The following is a 23,950-nucleotide window of genomic DNA, read 5'->3' on the forward strand; positions in this document are numbered from 1 at the left end:
ACTGGGAAAATTACAGTTTTGTTAATGGTAGGCATGACAAGATATCCTATTTTCTCTGAAAACCTCCAGCAACAAATAGTTCGGAACCCCATTTATGATGGAAATATGTTAGATCTAATGGCAACAAATAGATATGACCTCTTTGAAGAAGTCTACATTGAAACTGGTATCAGTGGCCATGACACAATTGTGGCAACAATGATTACTGAAGTACAAAGGACAACTAAAACAAGTAGAAAGATACACACATTAAGCAGTTTTTGATGTTGCTGAGCAACAGTAGATCAATAATTTTCAAATGAACACACCACCAATTGAATGTATTGTTGTTTATTTAATTAAAACCCAGGTTTTAGCCTTTTATGCTATTTTCAAGTGATTGAGTTTGTCATTAACATTATAACCAGACATCAAGCTTAAAATTAAGAAAAATATGAAATAAAATGCCAGATGTAAAATCATCATCTTGTAAAAAGATAAGTATATAATAGTGGGTTGTAAATAAATAACAACAATGCAGTCAAATGGTGGTGTCATCATTTAAAACACACACACTCACACACACACACACACACACACACACACACACACACACATTAAGTAAAATAGATAAAAAAGCAGTAGTGTCATATCTCAATGAGGAACATGGGACCTTTAGCACATGGGCCGGGTAGATATGTACCTAGAAGAACAGTTCATAATGGGAAGGACCTTCCATGGTATATGGTCACTCTAAAGAAACGTCTAGAAACAAACAGTGAACACTGCATAACAGATGTAAAACTAGCATAGGGCTGTAGATAGAGAGATCCTGAATGAGACACATTTGGCTGTCAAAAGAGTAATGTGTGCATGCCTTCAGTGACTACTGCAGAAGAATACTGTCAAACACACCTTAACAAAACCAAAAGAAATTATATTTGTATGTAAAGGCTGTCAGTGGCACTCAAGTTGCTGTCCATTCACTCACAAGCAGGACAGGAACTGAAATTAAGGGTACCAACCCAAAAACTGAAGTGCTTAACTCTGTTTTCAAAAGTTCCTTTAGAAAGGAAAACCCAGGAGAGTTGCTCTCATTTAATCCTCACACGACTGAAAAAGTGTTACTGTCAGTAGTTTTGAGAAACAGCTGAAATCATTAAAACTGAACAAAGACAAAATCCCCATCAGGTTATATACCGAATTTGTGGCTGAGTTAGTCCCTCTTCTAACTATAACCTACCGTAGATCCAATGAACAAAAAACGGTGCACAGTAGTTGAAAGAAAGAACAGGTCACAAGAACAGGTTACAAGGAGGGTAGTGATTTACACAACTGCTATCCACAACTTTAAACATTGATTTGCTGTAGAACCTTACAATATATTCTGAGCTCAAACACAATGAGGTATCCTGAACATAATAACTTCCTCCAAGTCAACCCCACAGGTTGTGAAAGCATCAGTTGTGCAAAATCCAACTTGGACTTTTCCCACATACCGAATGATGTAGATCAAGGCAGTTGGACAGATGCAGTATTTCTTGATTTACAAAAAAGTTTGACACAGTACCACTTCCACACTTATTTTCAAAATTATGATCATATGGGGTGTCAAGCAAAATTAGTGACTGGATTGAGGACTTCCTGGTAGAGAAGATGCACCATATTATCTTGTATGGAGAATCATTATCAGATGCATCAGTAACTTTGGATGTGCTCCAGGGAAATGTGTTGGGACCCTTGCTGTTCATGTTTTATATTAATGAGCTTGCAGACAATACTAATAGTAACACAGACTTTTTACGGATGACGCAATTAGTATAATGAGGTACTGTCTGAAGGAAGCTGCGTAGATTTTCAGTCAGATCTCGATAAATTTCAAAGTGGTGCAAAGATTGGCAACTCAATTTGCTTTACATGTTCAGAAATGTAAACTTTCACACATCACAAAATGAGAGAACATAGTATCCTGTGACTATAATACTAATGAGTCACAGTTGGTATCAGTCAACTCCAACAAATACTTGGGTGTAATGCTTTGAAGGGATATGAAGTGGATTCATCACATATGCTCAGTCATGGGTAAAGCAAGAGATAGACTTCAGTATATTGGTAGAATAATGGGAAAATGTAACCAGTCTACACATGAAATCATTTACAAATAACACTTTTGACCAATCCTGGAATACTGTTCAAGTGTGTGGGACACATGCCTAAAAGGACTAGCAGGGAATATTGAATGTATACAGAGAAGGGCAGCATGAATGGTTACAGATTTGTCTGATCCCTAAGAGTGTGTCACAAAGAGGCTGTAGAAACTAAACTGGCAGACTCCTGAAGCTAAACTATTCCAAGGAGCTTATTTTCACCAAGCAGCTTATTTTCAAAGTTTCAACAACCAACTTTAAATGATGATCTACTATAACCTCCTACTTATCAGTCACGTAGGGATCGTGAGGACAAGATTAGATTAATGAGAGCACGCACAGAGGCAATCATTCTTCCTGCACTCAATACAAGAATGGAGCAGTACAAAACCATTGTAACTGCTACAATAGTATGTGCCCTCTGCTATGCACTTCACAGTGGTTTGCAGAGTATATAGATGCTGATGTAGATTTGCTTATTTCTCAACGATTCAGTGAGGTTATTCACACTGAGCCAAAGGTCTTCAACAAGCCCCTGTTCCACAATGAAAAAACTGGGAAACACTACCAATTAAAAAAGAAAATTTAAAACATTAACTTGTTAGATACTCATTACATAAATTATCTGGTTACCTAAATCCTAGGATTTGAAATTCCTGTTAGCTGTACGATAAGTACCATTGTAGACCTCTGTTGTTATAGGTGTAGGTAACTATTCATCTTTGAAGAATATCTGTATATTTATGTAAGGAGTAAGTTACCAGGATATGAGACACAAATGCTATTTAATATAAAAAAATTCTAAGTTCTAGGGGACTGATGAGCACAGCAGTTGAGTCCCATACTGCTCAGAGCCATTTGAACCATAAAAAAAGAACTGCACATCTTTTTTAAGTAGGATCATTATCAAGGAAAGAGATCTTTCTTGTCCCAGCACAATACATGATATAGAAATCCTTAAAGCCTATTAAATGTATTAGAAGAGGTACTATGTTGGCAAAGAAATTGTAATTTAATTTTTGTTTCAAAAGTTGGCCATGGAATGTGACATGTCCTGTCCATGGACTTTCCCCAGCTCCAGTTTGCACAGCTGTAATGTTATAAGTACTGAAATATTATTTTCTATAAATGCACATATTAAGCATTAACATATCTTTAACTTAAAAAGTAATTGCAAAAAGGACTACATTTCACAAATATTCTAAACTCATGTTCCAAGATTTTACATCATGTCCACAACAAAAGGTGGAAGCAGCAGTATTCTCATAATATTGATGAAGACTAGCAAGCAGCCATTTTGTCAAAGAACATTATTTTATGTAGTTGCTGACTTACTTGTAAGAGGAAAGACTGTTGTTAATGTAAATATTTGTGTGTTGTTATTTCCACTGTTTCACATCTGTGTCCATAACTACTTCACGTGTAAAATAACCTGTCATTATGTATGCATGAAAGGTATATGTCGATATGTTTAACTTAATAATATAATATAATATTTTATCTATAAATTTAATGTAAATTTTGAAATTCAACACTTCTATAATATCTGTCACATTCATGGACATGATGTCCACAGATTGTCATGTCTGAGGATGTGACAAAACTTTGTGCATTTTTGTATTTCCGAGTTTAAGACATTGGCCTATACTATAACTAAATAGGCCTAATTGTAATAATTCATTTTATGAGTTAATTTTTTGCTAGGCCTTGTTTAACTTCTAATATAATGCAGGAATGCATTATTTTATTACATATTACCAAAGTAAAAAGGTCACATAGAAAATATTTCAATGGAGCCTATGCATATGTACCAGGTGATCAAAAAGTCAGCATAAATTTGAAAACTGAATAAATCACGGAATAATGTAGATGGAGAGGTACAAATTGACACACTTTCTTGGAACGACATGGGGTTTTATTAGAACTAAAAAAAAAAAGTTCAAAAAATGTCCCACAGATGGCACTTCATCTGATCAGAATAGTAATAATTAGCATAACAAAGTAAGACAAAGCAAGGATGATGTTTTTTACAGGAAATGCTCAATATGTCCACCATCATTCCTCAACAATAGCTGTAGTCGAGGAATAATGTTGTGAATAGCACTGTAAAGCATGTACGGAGTTATGGTGAGGCATTGGCGTCAAATGTTGTCTTTCAGCATCCCTAGATATGTCGGTCGATCACAATACACTTGCGACTTCAGGTAAGCCTAAAGCCAATAATCGCACAGACTGAGGTCTGGGAACCTGGGAGGCCAAGCATAATGAAAGTGGCGGCTGAGCACACGATCATCACCAAACTTTTTTTTCCCCGTCCCTAATAAAACCCCATATCATTCCAAGCATGTGTGTCAATTTTTACCTCTCCATCTACATTATCATGTGGTTTATTAAGCTTTCAAATTTATACTGACTTTTTGATCACCCGGTACATTTTAGATAGGTACCTCACAAAACAAGAAAGTGTTTGAGACGATGCTGCAATCTTCCTATGACCCCTTATAGACAATGATAATATCATCGACATATCTTCTGTACACTTGTATTTTTTCACTACACTTAACATTTGCCTTTAAAAAAAGCTGTTCCAAACATAAATTAGTGAGGCTGATTAACACAAAAGTGGTTAGTATTGCTTTCAAGACAGACAACAGATTATGACAGAGGCTGAGGCATAAAACTGACACAGATGAGAACTGGATGAGGAAATCGGGAGTGTATGAAATAAAATATCAGGTTTGTGGAGCAAGATATGGGAGACAGATGGGATGGAATTTTAAATTTAGTTTTAAAGAGTATAATAATAGAGAGAATGGTTCATCAACTGTTGCAAAGCATCTCAAGAATGAGCAGCATTCATTGGGGGATATAACAGAAAGGGAGGAGTGCATCAGCGTTTTAAATGAGAGGACGGAAGTGACTAAAAAGCACTTCTGGGCACACTCCAGTGATACCCTCCTTAAGAAGCAGCCACCAACATATTTTACCTAGTGACATAGGATTTATGCATGCTATTTCTGTTCAGACTGCAGCATAGAGGTATTTTTAAGATAGTATAGTCTAGGACGAGACAGGCACTTCTCAAAGATTTACGACAGATAGTAGTGTCGTTGGTGCTGAGCATTAGGCTATATGTAAATATCACCATTGGCAGGTGATTGCAGTGGCTTTTCATTTGCAATTGTACCTCAGGAATGGTAAATGCACTGGCTTGTGTTGCTTCATGTTTTATGGTTTAAGCAGAAAATGCATGTGTGCAGGTTGTGTTTTAAGCTGTGTTGGAGCCTAACACCATAGTTTTTTTATATGTATGTGGTACCAGGAGGATAGTTTAATCTGGTTTCCTTATTTTTAGCACTTGAAAATGGAATAATGTTGCCCAGAAACATGTTGCAATAATCACAATTGACAACTGGGATAAATATCTTCAATATTGCTTACGGTGTCAATTAAAAACATGCTTAGTGAATGTAAAAATATTTTAGCTCAAAAGTTTAATATACAATAAACCTACTTTCAGGAATAAATATGAGTAAATATAAGAAGAGAGTGTAAGTGCCTCAGGATGAGGGAGAGCAAGGGAAAGGACTAAAAATGACCCACAAAAACGTGAGGAACAGAAGAAAAGACAGAAAGCAAAAAACTGCAAAGCAATAAATATCTGGCATGACAAATAGAGATAAAACAAAAAGACTGTCACAAAATCAGTTTTCAGTCAACGAGGCCTTTTTCAAAAGTAACCCCCCCCCCCCCCCCACGCACACACACAGACATAAATGCAATGTGCACACACACACAACTACAGTCTCTGGCAGCTGAAGCTAGACTATGAGCAACGGCAGCACATAATGGGAGAGGCAGCTGAGTGAGGGTAAGGAGAAGGCCGGGTTGAGGAGGGATAGCCGGGTAGGGGAGGAGGCCAGTAAAGTGCTGCTGGGGAGCGTGCAGGAATGGCAAAAGGTGGAGAGAGAGTATGGAAGAGCTAGGTATGCAGTCTGAAGGTTACACAAAGATCAGGATAGAGAGCGGAGGAGGAGGGGGGGGGGGGGGTGAGGGGGGATTGCAGTAAAGGAAAGAAGTAAGAAGACTGGGTGTATTGGTGGAATAGAGGGCTGTGTAGTGCTAGAACATGAACAGGGAAGGAGCTGATGGGTGAGGACAATGACTAATGATGGTTGAGGCCAGGAGAGTTACAAGAATGTAGGATATATTGCAGGGAGAGTTCTCACCTGCACATTTCAGAAAAACTGGTGTAAGTGGGAAGGATTCATATGGCACATGCTGTGAAGCAGTCATTGAAATGAAGAATGCTGTGTTGGGTGGCGTGCTCCAGTTGTTTCTTAGCCATATTTTATCAGTGGCCATTCACAGGGACAGACAGGTTTCTGGTTGTCATGCCCATGTAATGGATGCAGTTTAGCTTGTAGATCACATGACTGGTCTCACAGGTAGCCATGTCTTTGCTGGGATAGGTGATGTTTGTGACCAGACTGGAGTAGGTGGTGGTGGTGGAAGATGTATGGGACAGGTCTTGCATCTTGTCTGCTGGAACCCATAACACACACTGAAACTCTTGCCCTCCAGGAACTAGAGCAACATGCACAACGGCACCACAAAAAACTCTCCACCCTACTTGCTTGCTACTCCCATCTTGGAGTACAACAGTCCACCACCTCTACAACAACCTACAAACCCCCCAACCCCCACGTCCCCTCATAGCTGACAAATCCTGCCTCGCAGACATAGTACATTTACCCCACTCTTCAAAACTCCCTCACATCGCCACACAGAATCCAGAACCTAACCAGACCAGAAATGCAGTCATGAACCTTTCCTCCAAAAGCCTTAGTGCCACAGAAAAGTCAGTCTTTACCAAAGGCCTCACCTTTTGCCCCACTCCCAAATTCAGTCATGCAGGCCTTGTTAAAGACATACTCTCCTTCTCCCACTCCCTACAGTGGAAACACTTTTTCACACCAACCTTACCAATTAGACTCAACCAAAGACCAATGTTGAACCCTACCTGACTCAGTTCACTCCTTCATCCAACTGTGATCCATCCTCACTGCCCCCAAATCACCCCCTGTTAACTTTGCAGAATTTGTTAACGTCGAACCTTGCCTCACCATCATTCCCCAAACCCCTTAACATGCAAACTCTTACATCCGCAGCAGAAAGAACCACAATCGACTGCTTAAAAACTGATCAAGCTCTTATATTCCTACCTGCTGACAAAGGCTCCAACACAGTTGCTTTGAACTGCAAGGATTACCTGGCAGAAGGACTCCACCAGCTGTCAGATAGATCCCTTTCCTAGGCCCATTCCAAAACCTTTCCCTGGAGTCCATCTCTCTCCACACTCCTACCTTATGCATGCTTCCTAAAGTCCATAAACCCAACCACCCAGGACACCCCATTGTGACCAACACCTTCAACCTGTTACCTGGAACATATCCTCCTATATAAAAGATACCAACCAATTCCTCCACTGACTCTCCACAGTTCCTGTCCCTTTACCACATGGTGTCCTGCTCGTCACTATTGATGCTCCCTCCCTTTACAATAACATCTCTAATGCCCATGGCCTTACCACTATTGTGCACTATCTTTCCCAATGCCTGATGGATTCCAGACCAACACCCTCCTTCCAAGTCACCATGACTGACTCTATCCCCACCCACAGTTACTTCTCCTTTGAAAGCATTACCTGCAATCAAACCCATGTTATGGCTATGGGCACAGGCAAGGCACCATCCTATGCCAACCTATTCATGGGCCATCTAGAGGAATCCTTCCTAAGCACCCAGAAACCTTCATGGCATCTTTGTGATCTGGATTGAAGGTGAGGATACCCTATCCACATTCCTCCAGAACCTCATCGCCTTCTCCCCCATTCGCTCCACCTGATCCTACTCCACCCAACAAGACACCTTCCTAGATGCTGACCTCCACCTCAGAGATGGCTACATCAGTACATTTCTCCATATCAAACCTACCAACCACCAGCAATATCTTCACTTCGACACCTGCCACCCATTACATACCAAGACATCCCTTCCAGCCAAGCCACCCATGGCCATCGCATCTGCAGTGATGAATGGTCCCTCTTAAAATATTCCAAAGATCTCACTGAGGCCTTTACAGGCCATAATCACCCTCCCAACCTTGTACAAAAACAATCTCCCATGCCTTATCTTTCTGGTCACTTACCACCTCCCAAAGACCCACCATTCGGCTGCAGATGAGCATTCCCCTAATAACTCAGTATCACACAGGGTTGGAACAACTTTATTACATTCTCCACCAGGGTTTCAACTACCTCTCATCATGCCTTGAAGTGAGAAATATCCTGCCCACTATCCTTCCCACCCCACCCCCTCCACAGTGGTGTTTCACTGTCCACCAAACCTACACGATATCCTCTGCCATCCCCACACAACGCTTGCTCCCAACCCCTTGCCTCATGGCTCATATTCCTGTAATAGACCATATGCAAGATCTGTCCCATGCATCCTCCCACAACCACCTACTCCAGTCTGGCCACAAACCTCACCTATCCCATCAAGGGCACTACCTTTGAGACCAGTCATGTGATCTACAAGCTAAGCTGCAATCACTGGGCTGCATTCTATGTGGGAAAGACAACCAACAAGCTGTCTGTCCACATGAATGGCCCCCAACAAACTGTGGCCGAGAAACGACTGGACTACCCTGTTGCTGAACACGCTACCCTACACAACATTCTTCATTGCAGTGACTGTTTCACAGCATACACCATATGAATACTTCCCACCAACACCAGCTTTTCTGAACTGTGCAAGTGAGAACTCTCCCTGCAATATATCCTACAGTCCCATAAGTCTCCTGGCCTCAACCTTCATCAGTCACTGTCCTTGCCCATCAATCCCTTCCCTGTACCCATTCCAGCACTACACAACCCTCTATTCCACCAACACACTGTCTTTTCACTTCTCTCTTTTTCCGCTACCTCACCCTGTCTAACCTTGCGACTGCACATAGATGCCATTCCCTCTCTCCATCTCAACCCTGCAAGCTCCCCAGCAGCACTTTACCATCGCCCACCCCTATCCTGCTGTCCCTCCCCAGCCTCCTCCTCACAGTGTACAGTTCACTTTCCTAAGAATTGCTTCTCGTTTGTTAATATAAACCTTGCCTTGTTCCACATCCATGACCTACAACCCAAGTGAATTGATGAACCTTGAGGTGCTTCCAAAACAAGGATAATGGAATGTAGTCGAATTAAGTCAGGTGATGCTGAGGGAATTAGATTAGGAAATGAGACACTTGAAGTAGTAAAGGAGTTTTCTATTTGGGGGGCAAAACAACTGATGGTGGTCGAAGTAGAGAGGATATAAAATGTAGACTGGCAATGGCAAGAAAAGCGTTTCTGAAGAAGAGAAATTTGTTAACATCGAGTATAAATTTAAGTGTCAGGAAGTCGTTTCTGAAAGTATTTGTATGGACTGTAGCCATGTATGGAAGTGAAACATCGACGATAAATAGTTTGGACAAGAAGAGAATAGAAGCTTTCGAAATGTGGTGCTACAGAAGAATGCTGAAGATTAGATGGGTAGATCACATAACTAATGAGGAAGTATTGAACAGGATTGGGGAGAAGAGACGTTTGTGGCACGACTTGACTAGAGGAAGGGCTCGGTTGGTAGGACATGTTTTGAGGCATCAAGGGATCACCAATTTAGTATTGGAGGGCAGCATGGAGGGTAAAAATCATAGAGGGAGACCAAGAGATGAATATACCAAGCAGATTCAGAATGAAGTTGGTTGCAGTAGGTACTGGGAGATGATGAAGCTTGCACAGGATAGAGTAGCATGGAGAGCTGCATCAAACCAGTCTCAGGACTGAAGACCACAACAACAACAACGAGGTGCTTCCTGGCTAGCCAACACACCAAATAAATGCATAAGAGGTTAAGTCACCCAATATTTCAATTATTCATCTCATCCAGATGTCAGCACACATGAACTGTACTGTACTCCTACTGTAGCAATGTGCAAGACATAAGTTGAAACACATCAAAAGCCATTCTGGTTTGAAGTCTTGACATCAGAAACTTCGCAATGTTGCTTTGTGGTATAAATACATATGTTCCTTTTCAGGCGAGAGCTTCATTGTTTGGCCTATCTTTCTTTATTTAATACACAGCAATAGGGTAAGTAATATAAGAAAATTTGCATAACATTCACACTAAACAAAAATTATAGTAGGCCTACATACTAACACACCCATAATGGTGGTGAATATTCCAACAATAGTTATCACGCATGGAGGAGTACTACTACTACTGTCTTTATGAGAATGACGAAGAAATCAGTGGCAGCTTCTGGATTTCAGTCATTCCCAAGAAATATGATTATACCATTACAATGAAGTACCAACGTACTCTACATTTCAAAACCAGTTTGTTAGTTTGATTCATATCCATTAGATCATAGTTAAAACACACTTTATAAAGGAAAAGAGAGAAATATTACTAGTATAATGGTTAATGTGTAATTCAACTTGAGATAAGGCATATTCTCAAAAGAGAGAGTGATATTTCGTTTCTACGAAAAACTGTGTATATTGGCACCGTTTTATTTACTGCAATAGGAAACAAAATTTTTATGTTAATGAGAAGTGGACTGACCTTCTGTTTTCGTCATGTATTGAATTTTCATTTACAGATGGTGATACTGCTAACAGAAAAAGTCTGCGAATTCCGAGCTTTATTAACTCATGCTGAGGGTATGCTTGCCTTATAGCACTCCGAGCTTCTACATTTCCGCAGTGAGAAGTAACTAACAAAACTGATTCAACTGTTTTCAGTCCACATATGTCATTATTTATGATGTAACTAAAATGTGGTAAATTCAACAGCTGTAAATCGAGGGGATAAAGATCGTAGAACTGGCGTGGGCGTGGTCTGATTAGGAATGGTTGTTGATTCTCCGCTATGATCGTAAACAGTCCAATTAAGCCAATAACGCAAATTGCTAAAAGACACAAAGTAAATATTAACAACCGCAGTCGAATCATATTGCTTCATTTGTTTATCATCATCATCTAAATTTGACACTTTCAGGCACTGTCGACGGCAAGACGTCTGTATACCGGAATAATGGTACATTTCTCTTTCGTGATTTCCATTTTATTGTATAAGGCATATTACAGCAACCGTTGCTTAACATTGAGCATAATGACAGTGAGGTAATGTCATTTCTTTATCAACATTAACAGAGTTGTCTAGATTGCCTTCTTCGCTGACAGTTACGCCAAGAGTGGAAATTTCACAGCTTGTAAATATCTTGTAGACCAAGTTCCTGTTGTCTGTATTCGGGCCATTGGCGTTAAGAGTTGGATAAGTATCTGAAACAGCTTTAAATGCCACCGTTATTTTGCAGACTTCGTCAGGAGCACTGTTGCAAACAGAAACATGTTTTAAAACTCAGTGTAAAGGAGAGTAACTCTACAACAAACACCCCATACTGCCATGAAACTATGCCACTAGTCTTGCTCTACATGTAGTACGCATTTCTCATCGCCCACGCCAAAACAAAACAAAAAAAATGGAAATTGGAAACATTGCATGGAACAATCGACTGCCAAAATATACTAGCTCTCGATTCTCGAAAACAGTCGATATTTTCAGCGTGATTACTAGCGACATTCACGACAAACACGACAGTAGTTTGCCTTGTCAGAAGTTTCTGAGTAAACGTGGAAAACTGAGTGTAAAGTTTACGGATGCAAAGTTGTACACAATCCATCTGTTATTGTCAATTGAAGTCAGTTGATTATCAGTATGCGTCTCAAAGAAAATGATCCTGGAGCTGCTCAGTACGGAAATTTTATAAATTATTATCAATTTCACCCTACGGAAGCAAGAATAAAGTCCTTACCAACAGATGTTTGGAATGTTAACGCAGGCGAAGACATGATTTGCCTCGATGTGGGATCTAACTCGGGGGTAATTTTATTTGTAATAAGTTCATTTCGTTTTTGTTCCTTTAATATCTTCATTTTGTCCCAGCGTACGATTGCGGTCCAATTACATGTTGCTAAGTACTAGAATCCATCTTTTCTTTAAAATGTAGGTTGTTTTAGTTTGCCTATAGTGCCTATGATTTCAGAGAGTTTTGGGTTATATAAGATCCTCCAAACAAGCTATTATGCACATGATTTTTCATAAATACTTGTTGTCCCCAATATATTAAGATTTCATTTTTAAATCTCTTAGCTCACTGTGATTGATTATTGTTTAATTAATTGCAAACTGAGGTGAAACTTGTCAAGACTAGAGCTGGGGTATGAAGTGTCCGCCACACCTGAAATTTTGGTGGATCCATAGCATAGCCCAAGTTGGTCTACCCTGGAAAGTGGTTTAGAAATGGTGAACGCAAAAATTTTAAATGAAACCTAAAGACTGTGGTAGCAGACTGATCTTTAACATAAACCTGATGTTTTTCTTTTCAACCCATATTTAATGCACTTTTTCTAATGAAAATTAACACAGCAAGGTAAATCCAAAAGAGCTGTACTATGTAATAGATGTGTGATGAGTATTTTGGTGCATATTATGCACATATATCATACATCTATTATGAAAACTTCAGTAGGGGGAGCACTACATAAATCTTATCCGATTTAAACCTGTATTTTCTAATAGCTGGGTCCATAAGTTCTCATTGCTGAGCCTGTCTTGTGTGCCTGAGATCAATTCATACAGATAAAGAGCAGCTACTTGAATATAAATGAATGTCATTATGATTTCATTTCTCATTTTTGCACAATTCAACTGTTTTCAAAGACTGTATAAAGACCTCATAGTTGAAAATGTACCAAGCTCCTCAACTGGTTGTATCCAATAAATTTTTAAGTAATTGTGCCATTGTTAAAAAGTTTAAGACAAAATTGGCGATACTTCCAACTCTTGCAATAACTGTCTTTAAGAGTTAATCAACTGGCTCTTTAATGATAATATCCAATTATAATTTCAGAAGCTGACTTCAGTATTTGTATGTACTCAAATTTGTTCAGTACATTTATGTCAACTAGTATTTTATGTAAAGAGCATGTAGTTTGAGTCCTGGTTTCAAAAACTTGGTACCACATGTGTTTCAAACTTTACGTGACATTGATTTTTGGTGATATGACTGAATAAAATCTTCTCAGCTTACCACTCATGTCAAGTGGCTATAGATCCACGAGCTTTCAGCCAAGTGCTCCTTGCCAATTATCGAATGGTAACTATGGTGTATAGTTGCTGCTCTCATGTTTAGGCTGTACCACTGTGGTAGTAGCTGTGATGTACTTAGATCATTGCTGTATAAGACAATGCTTTTCTCAGGTGGGATGGAAAAACATGTCTGAGCAATCATCTTATTCATTCATTCCCCACCTCAGTCTCAAATGTCACAAAGAAGCTAATGCATAGGTGTGGAATGCTTTCACAACTTTTTTTCCCACTTGGACTGTTAACCTGTTGTTTGGCTTTTCTGGCATAGAGCAGTGTCATTGGTTTGTGATCTGTAGCTCTTCATTGCATCAATAGATATTATGGAACACCCAACTGAAAATCGTTTTCATGCTCCCAGAATGAGATTTTCACTCTGCAGCGGAGTGTGCGCTGATATGAAACTTCCTGGCAGATTAAAACTGTGTACCCGACCGAGATTCGAACTCGGGACCTTTGCCTTTCGCGGGCAAGTGCTCTACCATCTGAGCTACCGAAGCACGACTCATGCCCAGTCCTCACAGCTTTACTTCTGCCGGTATCTCATCTCGTTTTCATGCTCAATTACTACAGATTGACAGGCATATACTGGTGTATTCCCACTATAAACACACTACTGTGGATTAGGCTTACTTATGTGACTGATAGTTGCAATTTGAAGCCATCTGACATGTTGAAATTAAAAATTTGGTTCTAAAGCCTCTATGGTCTCACTTGAATGTAGAATTGCATGGCCTTGACTCAAATAATTGGAACATTCATTTGTGTTCAGTATTCTTCCTAGTGCTGAACCACCAAATCATCCCAAAAATAACTTTCAGTAATAAAACTAAAAGTTTGGATGATGGACGTAAAAGGTTGCCAGGGACAAGTATCCAAAATATCCTGGAGAAACAGTAAAAGCAAAAGTATTCTAAAGTCTACCAAAAGCATCATCTCTCAGAAGCTAAATCTGTGTGTAGTATCCCACACCACATTGGCATTCTCTATAGCAGTCTGGTTGCATCGAAAACAAATATTTTCTGCTACTGGTACAATAAACAGTATCCAAAATAGTAAATGTTTCAAGATTTTCATTTGAGATTATTGTTACCAAAACTGCTTTACAATTATTTGTAATGTTTAAACATGATACTCTGTGCTAAAAGGTTCCATACAACCTTTACCAGAAGGATGACCTCCGTCATAATGAAATTAAAGATGGACTGTCCTAGTTCTCAATTGGTTACCTAATTAGATATATGCATACTTTTGTGATAATGTGCACCTCCCACTTAAAATAACAGCTCTCTTTCCATAATATCACCTTAAGAAATGCAATAAAGTCCCCATTGGTGTTTACAGTAGAGAACACCTCATTGATTTCTTTAAGATGCCCGACCTCTTGTGAAATCTACATTCAGTTGCTTCACTAGCTTCATTCCTCTTGTTGTAATAAACGCTGTCCAGTTTGATGTTGTTAACCTCTGTTCTTTCCAGGTGCATTACCTAACATTAAACATTCAGCTCAGTAAATTGACGAGTGTGTAACCTGTATTCAGACATCATACTTAATTCCACAAACCTCACTTTTACTATTTTTTTCTATTGATGCAATACATTTCAATAACTCTCTAGAAGATGTAGCAAATACAAATCTTAAGACAGTGCCAACTGTTTTCCCTCCTTCCCAGTCACATCATTCATAAATCATCCTTATTTGCCCAGTCCACATCTAACATTCTGCCACACCAACAAAACCACAGGAATCTCCAAAAAAGTGGAATCGCACATTTCCTTCGACCTGTGTAGCTCAACCACAGTTCTATATATAAGATGATGTGACTTACCAAACAAAAGCGCTGACAGGTCGATAGACACACAAACATACACACAAAATTCGAGCTTTCTCAACTGGTGGTTGCTTCGTCAGGAAAGAGAAAAGGAGAGGGAAAGATGAAAGGATGTGGGTTTTAAGGGAGAGGGTAAGGAGTCATTCCAATCCCGGGAGTGGAAAAAAGGACGGGAATACACTCGCACGCACACACATATACAGATACAAGCAGACATATTTAAAGGCAAAGAGTTTGTGCGAGATGTCAATTTAAGCGGAAGTGCACAGGCAAAGATGTTGTTGAATGACAGGTGAGGTATGAGTGGTGGCAACTTGAAATTAGCAGAGATTGAGGCCTGGTGGATAACGGGAAGAGAGGATATATTGAAGGGCAAGTTTCCATCTCCAGAGTTCGGATAGGTTGGTGTTAGTGGGAAGTATCCAGATAACCCAGATGGTGTAACACTGTGCCAAGATGTGCTGGCCGTGCACCAAGGCATGTTTAGTCACAGGGTGCTCCTCATTCCCAACAAACACTGTCTGCCTGTGTCCATTCATGCGAATGGACATTTTGTTGCTGGTCATTCCCACATAGGATGCGTCACAGTGTAGGCAGGTCAGTTGGTAAATCACGTGGGTGCTTTCACATGTGGCTCTGCCTTTGATCGTGTACACCTTCCGGGTTACAGGACTGGAGTAGGTGGTGGTGGTGGTGGTGGGGGGGGGGGGGGGGTGCATGGGACAGGTTTTACACTGGGGCGGTCACAAGGGTAGGAGCCAGAGGGTAGGGAAGGTGGTTTGGGGATTTCATAGGGATGAACCAAGAGGTTACGAAGGTTAGGTGGATGGCGGAAAGACACTCCTGGTGGAGTGGGGAGGATTTCATGAAGGATGGATCTCATTTCGGGGCAGGATTTGAGGAAGTCGTATCCCTGCTGGAGAGCCACATTCAGAGTCTGATCCAGTCCCGGGAAGTATCCTGTCACAAGTGGGGCACTTTTGGGGTTCTTCTGTGAGAGGTTCTGGGTTTGAGGGGATGAGGAAGTGGCTCTGATTATTTGCTTCTGTACCAGGTTGGGAGGGTAGTTGCAAGTACAGAAGCAAACTACCCTCCCAACCTGGTACAGAAGCAAATAACCAGAGCCACTTCCTCATCCCCTCAAACCCAGAACCTCTCACAGAAGAACCCCAAAAGTGCCCCACTTGTGACAGGATATTACACGGGACTGGATCAGAGATGTCCAGGTGGAGCTTCAAGGAATCCTCAGAACCTTAGGCCTCCTACAAAACCTTTCACCTGACTCCATCAACCTCCTGACCCCACCAACACCCCGCACCCCTACCTTCTACCTCCTTCCTAAAAGTCACAAACCCAATCAACCCAGCCGCCCCATTGTAGCTGGTTACCAAGCCCGCACAGAACGTATAACTCCCGGGATTGGAATAACTCCTTACCCTCTCCCTTAAAACCCACATCCTTTCGTCTTTCCCTCTCCTTCCCTCTTTCCTGAAGAAGCAACCGTTGGTTGCGAAAGCTTGAATTTTGTGTGTATGTTTGTGTGTCTATCGACCTGCCAGCGCTTTTGTTTGGTAAGTCACATCATCTTTGTTTTTAGATATATTTTTCCCACGTGGAATGTTTCCCTCTATTATATAAACACCGAAAAGTGGAAGCAATACCCCACCAACTCAAAAAAACCAAATACCAATATTCATAACACGAATTAAAACACAGCCGACCTACCATAAATATACAACAGTCAAAACATCACAGTTACTATAGAATAAAACCAAACCAGGAAAAAAATTACTTACCAACAAAAGCCTCCAGCAATACCACTTAAGTTTGCAACGGCACACATGCGCGCCTGCACACTCACACACACACACACACACACACACACACACTAACTAACTTCACTGTCATATACATACCTAACTAAAAAGCAATGATTTTGTAGACTTCTTTCCGCACTACAAATATCAAACCAAGCAGACCTAACAAAACGTCAAACACACAGAAGAAAAACCTTTGTAACTTGTTTAAAACACTTCCACCACCCACATTACCACACCAACTACCTAAACTCAAAACCACATTAGCGAGTGACAACCAAAAACTCAAATGAAGGAAATACTTCAGGTTAAACTCAGTATGTCCACTTCCACCACCAGTGGGCATCACCAAATACGACAACACAATATCTACAAACACAACCAACTCAAAAACTGCACCATAGTGATGTCACACAAAACAACAGCATTATGTCACGGGTAGAATCAGACACTTCCGTTGACCCCATGCAAGGACTCTAGTAACAAACAGCACTTTCTTTTCTAAGGAATTTTTAAGTTCAGTGTCCTGTCTCATCATCCTAAAGCCAATGAGTAGAAGAGTAAGGCACTACCAGTTTCCATAGTATTTTCAGATCTGTAAATATATGAATAATTTCTAATGTGTGATTCTAGTTCTCGGCTTTGAGCCATGACATCATGAGTTTTGATGCAAAGCATTATTAAATGTTTTATAGGGTTATGTTTGTAAGTGACATGATGTGTGCTGTTTACTTCAAATACGTCCTGAATTCCGAGGGTGTAGTTAGGTGGGAACCTAATAGCACAATGTAAATGTCTGTGAATGAAATGCATAGCACTCATATTCATAATCAAAATTCTCATACATATTCCTTCCAAATTTGGCACCATGTATTCTAGGATTTATTTTTTTCTATATTACTTTGTCTAATTTAGCTGTATAGCTCAGTTCTAGTTTCAAAGTCTATGTTTAGTTATGTCCTGTAATTTTACATTAGGTGTATAGTGTGGTTTGCTTTTGGGTTTGTTTTTTGGTATTAGCTCAGTTCTAGTTGTTCATTCCATGTGTCACTATTTTTCATGATTTTTAGCTATATCATGCTCCTACCTAGATAGTGTTTCCTATATTTTTCTATTACGGTGATCGCAAGGAAACCCGAGGGTACTATAAATAGGAAATATCTGCTGAGATGGCAGAATACATGGTTTCTCCCCCTCTTCACCTTTCAGATTAGTGGAACTCCTCCTTAGGCCTAATGATGAAATGAATGCTATATAAGGAGAGACTAGAAGATAAACTACATTCAGCACTGGGCGATAGCATTTTCCCTTTCATTGGTGAAAACATTAATATGATATTAGTTATCTGCAGGATCATCCATTGTAAGATCCCAGAATTAATTTATTTTATTAATAACTTCATATTACTACAGTGATGTGCACATTGGGAGGCAGGTGGTGGGGCAGTGTGCTGTAACAAGAGCCAATGCTAGTTTACCACATAACACACCGTGTAGTTGCACAATTCTGCCACGTTTATCTGTAGCTTGTATATCAGGTGCACATAGAATATTTAGCATTGATTTTCATGTTAGTGTGCTGCGAATGGTAAATCTGTTCAGTCAGTTTAGTTGTCATCAAGAGTAAGATGAAGGTAACGCCCCAGGCAATATGTTTCATTGGTTATTAATGGGAATAGTAACAACTGTGAACTGTCTAGTGCCATGCATCCAGAGCAGCTGAAAGTAAAATGACCACTTAAAACCAGTTGCAGGAAAAGCAGATGTTAGATTTAATTCATTGGAATAATCTCAAGAAAATGTGATCCACACATGAAAGAGGTCGTTAACAAAATACATTGATTCTATATTGTAGCTGTTAATTCTGGAACCCAGGCCAGGTAGGATTAATAGAGAAACTCCTAAGAGCAACAGCTTGATCACAGGTTTTATTAGGAAAGAACTGTGTGTCATTTTGTCATTTAGCTCTATTGGCGAAAGATAAGAGAGATATGTGTCCTGGAGAGGTTTACTGTGTGTGTGTGTATGTTCTAAGAAGGGTCAAGCAATATATTACTTTCGCATACGTTTCATAAAATATCAGTGAAAAGAAAACTGGAGAAATTTGAGCACAAGCAAACTCTGACTGACAATCATTCTTCCCGCACATACGCAAAAATGGAACAGTAACTGAAAATACACCGTTCAGCCATTTACATCGGCATGACTACCACCAAATTATCAGTTAGGATGAATGGACATAGGCAGAGGGTGTATACTGGTAACATGCAATAACCTGTTGCAGAGCATGCCCTACAACATGACAGTCATGATCTTGGTGCCTGTTTCACCACACATGCCATCTGGATTCTTCCCCCACACACAAGTTTCTCACAGCTTCCCAGGTGGGAAGTAGTACAACAACATGTCCTTGGTTCTCGCCAACCACCCAGCTTTAATTTACGTTAATTTCTTCCGTCTCGGCATTTATTGACAATAACTATTCTTTTATTCACTCCGTTTTAGTTTTCACATCTTTCACTGTCTTACCCGTCTAATTTTCACCACCCACCTCTGTTACGTACAATGCACTTACCTTTTCACTCTTATTAACTCGTGCATGATGATTAAGCAGTAATCTCTATCTTGCATATTACACTGTCTTCCACCTTTAAGCTCTTAGGTTTTCAAATCTCATCCAATGCAGTCACCAATATCCTGTCCGGTAAGTCTCCCCTGACTCGCAGTTCTTTGTGACTTTCCCAAAATCTAACCTTTTTTCCTAGACGTCTCCAGTCCTTTTCCTTCACCCCTCTTCCTTTCCCTTCAATGGCTCTGCCTTAAGGAGGAGCCAGTGGCTCAAAAAGCTTGCATAATTACAACCTTTTTTTATGTATGTGTTCTGCGTTACTTGGTGAGTAGATTTTTTTTTATCTATCCAGTTAAATTATTTTGTCAAAAATTGGTTTTTTCTGTATGAAAAATTGATTTTGGTACACAGTATATCTTCAGTTATACACCAAAATGTGCTTTGTGGAGTGGAAATGTACTACAGGTGTTGACAGTGATTAATTTCAACATTGGTTATAAACTCCTGAAGCTTATAATATTCTTTAAATACTCACATCTTATCATAAAGTAATGTGTGAGGTTCTTTGTATGGAAGTCAACTGGAGTATTTAGATTTTTTTGTAACAATTCTGGAAAGATGCAGTGTATTTGTTAAAGGAAACATCATGTGTGATATTTGTTTGGCCTTTTCTAACAAGTAGACCTGATGGCAGATGTAATTCAGAGCTGTGCTGCTGGGTTCATAACAAAATGGATGTTCCATATATGAAAGTCTTAACACAGATTGTCTCAAGGAACTTGCACAGAATTCCTTGAAACGGAAGTGGCATTGTTCTTGTGAACCCTTGTTAGGTAAATTTAGAAAACTGGTATTCTAGGTAGACTGTGCAGCAATTCTATTGCTTCCATTGTGAGTGTAATTGAGATAGATTAGGACACATGTGGAAACATTCATTCACACTGTGTGTTCCATAGTTTCCATCAAGAAGGAGATCATTAAGGGATGTGAAATGAGTGAAATTATATGTTAACAAGGAGATGCAGCAGTCACACATACTTCCAAAATATATGCTAATGATGAATTAAATTCCTTATGCTAATCTGCTCACATGCAGGAAATGAAATGTGTTAATTATTAGAATCTTGTAAACAAAGTAGAGTGATGAAAAGTGAAATAATTTTACTGTGCATATTGAGGAGACAGAAAATGTTTGTAAGTTACATGTTTTTCAGGGTTCCTGAGAGTTTTATGGATATTAGAATATGCGAAGGGCCATCTTAGGCAGCTGATAAGATTAATTGGCTAAAGAAGGGAAGAAATACAAATGGAAAGGTATAGATATCAACCAGACAGGAGAACTCTTCACACAAACTGAAAGAAGGGAAACTCAAGTGGTGAAGTATTTTTAATGCTGGGACTAAATATTCTACTTAGGAGTGAGATAACAGCACATTTTAATAATGCTTTCTGTGTCCTGGAAATACACAAAATTGTTTTTATTTTGTGTGTAACGAAATTTGACTTCTAGTGAATCAGTACCCTTTGTTAATTGGGTGTATGTGGGCATTTTCTCATTGGTCCTTGAAATAGAACACTAGTATGAAGTGCTGTCTTCCATGGGCAGTACAGTGGCTTATGGGCAACATATATGGGTGTATTCTGGCCCGATGAGACAGGAGTCTTGTCATTGTAGTCCTGAACTGCTACAAATGGATCAGCCATTAAGTGAGGTTACATATGACACATGTATTAAAATTTGAATCTATCACACCCTGAATTTTTGCAGTGTTGAAACAGCTGAAAGCTGATTCAAGCTACGACATTTTTTGAGGTATTACATAAATTTCTAGCACTGAAAATAGGGAAATGCTTTACAAAAAAACTGAATGCTTTTCAAAACATGTCACAAACTCATTGGTCTGAAGGAGGCTATTGTGGCAAGGCTTTTAAAAGCAATCTTTCTAGCATTAATGACGTTTTGAATAAAGTACAAAATGGTATCAGACTTTGTAAATGGAGAATGGTATAAACAGGATAGTAAGCTATAATCTGTAGAAGCATCATAATTGACTGGAGAAGTTAAACTGTTATAGATTAACGGCTGTATAGAAGATTTAAATGTGCTGTGAGAAAAGTGGGTTGAAATTTTGCAAGAATATAATGATTGAGAAGCATCTTGCACATAATTTCAGCCTTCACAAAAAAAAATGCTGCATGTTAAAAAATGCTTTACAGACTGAAAAGTGTAGAGCAATATTAATCATCCTGAAAAGAGTTGAACAAACTATTTTTGATGATGTTCTAGTCTGTTTTATAGCCAACCCCATAGATTGCAGTATAAACTAAATGAGATAGTCCAGTTGATAACACAAAGGCCTCAAATTTGGGAGGATGGAGGTTCATGTATTGTCAAGTCAACCTGAATCAGTCTGTGTGTGGTTTTCCAAAGTTATTTCTGGCACTGCCAGGATGTTTCTTTCAACAAGGCCATGACTGACCACCTGCTCTATTCTCGTTAAACATATTTATATATACTAACGTGACTGAAAAAATATCTCACATTTTCTCTCATCTCACACACCGTGCACAAGCCATCATACAGTGCATGGTGGTGGGTACCTTGTACCACTGTGTCGTCTGAGTCTTTCATGACAGCATGAGTGGATAAAATCTTCTCGGTTATCAAGCTGCATCAATCCCAGTAAAATTCTCAAGCTTACAGTGGCTAGCTCTACCATCGTCATCAGGAGTAAAACTATTGACTGTTGGGACTGGCACTATTTCCTTCTTATATACACCTACGTTTACAGACTCTGGCACCAATCAGAGCCGAAATGTCGAGTGCACAGAAGGTGAGTTGGGCTGTTCATAGCAGCTCTGCCCCATGCCAGTGACGTCATGTGGCACAAGCGAGCCAGGACCACATTTGAAACTGTTGGTCCTGCCTCTCTACAAGCATTAAGTATCTGCCATTGCTTTGTTTCAACATTGAAAGTCTGCCCCCATGCCATACTTTGTTTGTAGCCCTGGTTGCTGTTGAACTTGGTGCTGTTCATTCTGATCTCGGCCACCTCTTTTATAACTGAGTCCCAGAGTGTTGACACATGAGTCAAAACTCTTGTGTTCTCAAACTAATTTGTGTCCGTTTTCAGGGCAATGCCCAGCTATGGCCAACTTGTTAAGCTCCCTTTGCTTAATATGTCTCTTGTGCTCAGTACAATGCTCTGCAACTGTGCGAATTATCTGACCTATATAGATGCTGCTGCACTTGCAAGGGACACGATACACAGGGCACACAAAGAGCTAAGTCATCTTTAACAGGGTGCAACATATCTCACATTCGGCAGGCAGGCTCGAACACTGGTCTCAATCCATGTCTCTGCAATAGATGACCTAACTTTCTGCTTGTTGCCCCACAGTATGGCAGGAAAGCCACTGGCTTGCCGCCTCCTGCCGATTCACAAGATGTCCTCCTTCAGTGACACCTGAAAGCATTTGTAATTCCTCTTTTCCTGTAGCCATTTTCCCTGAATATGTGCCTCAAGTGCTGCAATTCAGACTACAGGAGATCACCGTCAGAAATAACTTTGGCTCTTTGTATTAACATGCTCATGCTGCCTAGTCCTTGGCCCGAGGTCTCTGAGTCTAAGCTGTGGATAGCTGTTCCTCCAAGATCCTTATGGGTTGGATTAGTTATGCCTCTCATTGTGGATGGTCCTTGCGTGGTTTAGGTAATAAATCTTGGCTGCTAGCATGCATGCTGGCAGTGGAGTTGGCAGTTGATGTTGAATTCATTCTTCTTCCCCTCACGTGTGATGTTATTCAGTGCGAACTCCAGCTCTGGTGAGAACTCCCTCTCTCCATCTCAGACCTCCTTCCTCAGCTGCACGACCGCATCCTCCAAGATGAAGCCCCAGTCGTGCGGCGTAAAGACTGGGTTCGAGTTGACTGTGTGAAGGTCCTGCTTCATGACAAATTCGAGCATTATTGCCCGATATCCACCACGAAGCTCGAACGGCCCTGTGGAAGTGGCGGCTTCCATTTCCTTTCCGCTTGCACGGAAAGGTGAGGGTTTCTGTGGACATCGTACTGCCCATCTCGCACCATGATGGCTATCTTCTTGAGTATCACTGGCAGATTCGTGATGTCTGGGAATGGTACGACTTCAGTGTGCATTCCTCCTCGCTCTTGACCTTGTTTATCCTGCTGCGTCTTCATCTCCCCATCTGGAGGTGGCGGCGGTACAGGCTGCACCACGTCCATGGGCATCTCCCCAGGTTCCTTTATTGCTACAGGTTCGGGGGGGGACGTTCATTTGTGTCGACACATCCACCTCAGCTTGTCGTACCACCATAGGGGTGGCATCGGGG

General features: G+C 40.2%; 2 protein-coding genes across 3 annotated transcripts in view; one reads left to right on the forward strand and one right to left on the reverse strand.

Moving 5' to 3' along the window:
* Window positions 1–23,950, reverse strand: part of LOC126335883 (beta-1,3-galactosyltransferase 5-like) — a 168,295-nt gene that overhangs the window by 11,364 nt on the left and 132,981 nt on the right. The window lies entirely within an intron of this gene.
* Window positions 11,240–23,950, forward strand: part of LOC126333847 (probable RNA methyltransferase CG11342) — a 31,922-nt gene continuing 19,211 nt past the window's right edge. Inside the window, exon 1 of one of the 2 annotated variants that reach the window (XM_049996774.1) lies at window positions 11,240–12,115. In XM_049996774.1, the coding sequence (XP_049852731.1) occupies window positions 11,951–12,115 (165 nt within the window). In that variant the 5' untranslated portion in view covers window positions 11,240–11,950. The remainder of the gene's footprint in view (window positions 12,116–23,950) is intronic. The other variant, XM_049996773.1, reaches the window with a different exon arrangement.

The sequence above is a fragment of the Schistocerca gregaria genome, chromosome 2 (genome assembly GCF_023897955.1).
Source record: "Schistocerca gregaria isolate iqSchGreg1 chromosome 2, iqSchGreg1.2, whole genome shotgun sequence".
In the NCBI taxonomy this organism is placed as follows: domain Eukaryota; kingdom Metazoa; phylum Arthropoda; class Insecta; order Orthoptera; family Acrididae; genus Schistocerca; species Schistocerca gregaria.